The sequence below is a fragment of the Cebus imitator genome, unplaced genomic scaffold, assembly GCF_001604975.1.
Source record: "Cebus imitator isolate Cc_AM_T3 unplaced genomic scaffold, Cebus_imitator-1.0 Scaffold50, whole genome shotgun sequence".
NCBI classification, from domain to species: Eukaryota; Metazoa; Chordata; class Mammalia; order Primates; family Cebidae; genus Cebus; species Cebus imitator.
Window position 1 is genome coordinate 3171530 of NW_016107365.1, and position 2982 is coordinate 3174511.

A 2982-nucleotide genomic window follows, 5' to 3' on the forward strand; every position below is an offset into this window, starting at 1 on the left:
CAACCTACACCTCTAGGGAGGGGAGAGCTGCTCGAGTGGTGAACAGAAACTGAGCGCCTCCATTGTTTCTGGGAAACATGAATAAGCCCTTTCTTCGGAGCGTACAGAACTTCACGATTACAGCCCAGTGGAGACTGAGCGGACTTACTCAACCCTAACTGTGCACAGCACCACGCTCTCTGACCCCTCTGTGGCCTCTCCCAGAGCTACGTGCAGCGCCCCAAGTCCAGAGTCCCTCGTGGAGAAGGAAGAGAAGAGGCACTCACTCTACCGTCACAAACGCCTCGGCGCGTGCGCAGGGAGACACTGAGCTCGCGGCGAAGTCCATTTCCTGACTCTTGGAGGAAGGGGCCTTGTGTCACTTCCGGCTTCCCTTTAGCTGCCATCTTGCGTCCCCGCGTGTGTGCGCCTAATCTCAGCTGGTCCACCCGAGACCTCTTGAGCACCAACCCTAGTCCCCCGCGCGACCCCTTATCCGCTCCGACAAGGTACAAAAAGGCTCTGGACGGCGGCGTGGTAGGCGGACGGGAGCGGGGGCGGGAAGTTCCCTGAAGGAGCGAGACAGGGAGGGACAGGGCTGAGGAGGAGAGGAAGGCGATGCGACGGACGGGCGCACCGGCTCAGGCTGACTCTCGGGGGCGAGGTCGAGCCAGGGGCGGCTGCCCTGGGGGCGAGGCGACGCAGTCTCTACCTCCACCTCGCGGCGGAACCCGAGGACAGGAGCCTCAGGTACCGCGAGGCTTGCGGAGAGTGGCCGGGCCGGGCAGGCCCTGGCTAGGCCGAGGCCAGGCCAGGGCCAGGGGTGGGGGGTGCTGGCCAGGCGTGGGGTAGAGCCTTGATCCGGGCCTGCCCAGAGCGGGGAGCTGTTGGGGAGTGGTCGGGGGAGGGAGCGGGTGCTCTTTGGGCTCCCTGGAACCCCCAATTTGGAGCTTTGCGGGGTGGATTTGGGATCCAGGTTTCGGCCTGTGTAGGACATTTATCTTCCTGCTGGTGTCTTGGGAAATAACGAGCATGGAATGCTGGAGTGAGCGAAACCCTTCCTTGCTGAGGATTTCCTCTTTTTCTAGATGAAAGAAACAATTATGAACCAGGAAAAACTCGCCAAACTGCAGGCACAAGTGCGCATTGGTGGGAAAGTAAGTTTTAATAGTTCGGGTTTTTTTTCAAGGCACTCCTTTTGCGTTTCTCATATTATCGGTGACAGACTGCATACCGAGGGAAATTCACGGAGCTAGCAAATCCGAGGGGAGGGGGAGACGAGGGTTAGATAGAAATACATCCTTGACACGAGCTAAAAACATTGCTTTTGTGTAAATATGTTTGTGTCTTCAGTGTTACAGTGTGTAAGTTGAACGAAAGTGTTTCCTGATTTAATTAGTAAGAAAAATGTGTCACTACAGTTAGATTATTGTGCATATCATACCCTTGACTTGTTTTGGCCTAAGTTGTATAAAGTCAGTGTTTGTTTATGTGTCTTGTAAATTGAGACCTTTCTGTACTGCTTTCTGAACTAAATAGGGTAGTTGCTTATTCTCAAGGGTATTTGAAGATGTAGGTACACGTTGGAGTTCAAGAGCAGTGACTAGTAGATTTGAAAATGTAATCCAAGTAGATTTCTTTCCTGTTCTGACCTTGTATTACTATAAAAATGAGGGAATTAAAGTGACATACTTAAATGATCAGTTTTTGGCCGTTTTTTCCCGGTGGATATTAATTCACATCAAGGGGATTCTTCTCTGAACTTGATTTTTAGATTGTTCTGTAATTTAATTAAAAATAAGTCCACTGTAGACAGAAGTCTGCCTAGTTTGTATTGTTACCGCATTCTTAGTATTTAACAAGGTGTGGCAGCTTGTTGAAACAGAGCATGTATTTACTTGGTAAAACTTGTAAAGCTTCCATAGTACATGTTTATTAGCCATTAGTTTTTTACAACTGTAAGCGTTTAACTTAAAATCAGCTGTGACATAGCCAGAAATTGCACTTAGAATACACGGCTTTGTTAAATTGCTGAACTTTGCCAGCAGTGAATTTATCCTGATTTTTTTTATTTTTTATTTTTGCTGACGCTAGTAGTCTTCAAGATCCACACCTGCACATTTAACATTAGGTGTTTGTGGTCCTTATTCAATTGTTTCCAGACTGTGGCCTTCAAGTGCCAGAAAAACTAGTATTTTTTATGTCTGTGTTTGGATGCTCTCATATTGGTGTTTTTAACCACTCTTGCTTTCAGTACAGTTTCAGAAGGAGTAATTTGAATAATGTGCTCGTGTGCAATCTTGTTGTTGTTGCTTTCATCATTAAGTTTTAACGTTGGGAGAAGTCACTTTAGGGTAAAGGAAAGTCTTGAGGTTTGCTAGGATATTTAAAGCTGATAAAAGATTAAATTTTCCATCCTAACATCTTAATACTCATTTAGCTAATAATACAAGAAGTATTTTGGTAGTCCTAGAATATGGAAACATTTCTACACTGTTTAAGACGCATACTTACTATGGAATGTGAAATTAGGTGAGTGAATTTTGCTTTAGAGAAAACTGCAACTGTTGGGAACTCTTAGGTAAATGTTACAAAAACCCTTTATTTCTATATCAAAGCATTGATGAGAATTTTTTAAGTGAAAATTGAACTCTACATATGTGAAGTGTATGAAACCTATAGAAGGTACGCTGAGTTTGTCTTCACAATCCTAGAAAATCCTTTGAATTTCTTAGAGAAGCTTCTTTGGAAACCAGGTACATACGTGACCATTTCGAAGTGATTTTTGTTCTTAGTAGTTTGGAGAGAAGGTTAGTAAACAGTACTTTGTGTGTGTGTGTGTGTGTGTGTGTGTGTGTGTGTGTGTGTGTCTATAACTATATTTTTTCAGTTAAATTTAACAATATTTATTTAAGGCTTTACTGTGTTGGGTCCTGAGAATATAAAATTTAAGAAGTTTAAAGTCCCTAGGTGGGCTTTAAGCCTAGCAGTGGTGGTAATTGT

General features: G+C 45.0%; 1 protein-coding gene across 2 annotated transcripts in view; it reads left to right on the forward strand.

The window, feature by feature from the left end:
• Nucleotides 1–342: 342 nt before the first annotated feature.
• Nucleotides 343–2982, forward strand: part of BTF3 (basic transcription factor 3) — a 7807-nt gene continuing 5167 nt past the window's right edge. Inside the window, exons 1-2 of one of the 2 annotated variants that reach the window (XM_017527635.2) lie at nucleotides 343–488; nucleotides 1068–1136. In XM_017527635.2, coding sequence (XP_017383124.1) covers nucleotides 1068–1136 — 69 coding nt within the window. In that variant the 5' untranslated portion in view covers nucleotides 343–488. Of the gene's footprint in view, nucleotides 730–1067; nucleotides 1137–2982 lie in introns of both variants that reach the window. The other variant, XM_017527634.2, reaches the window with a different exon arrangement.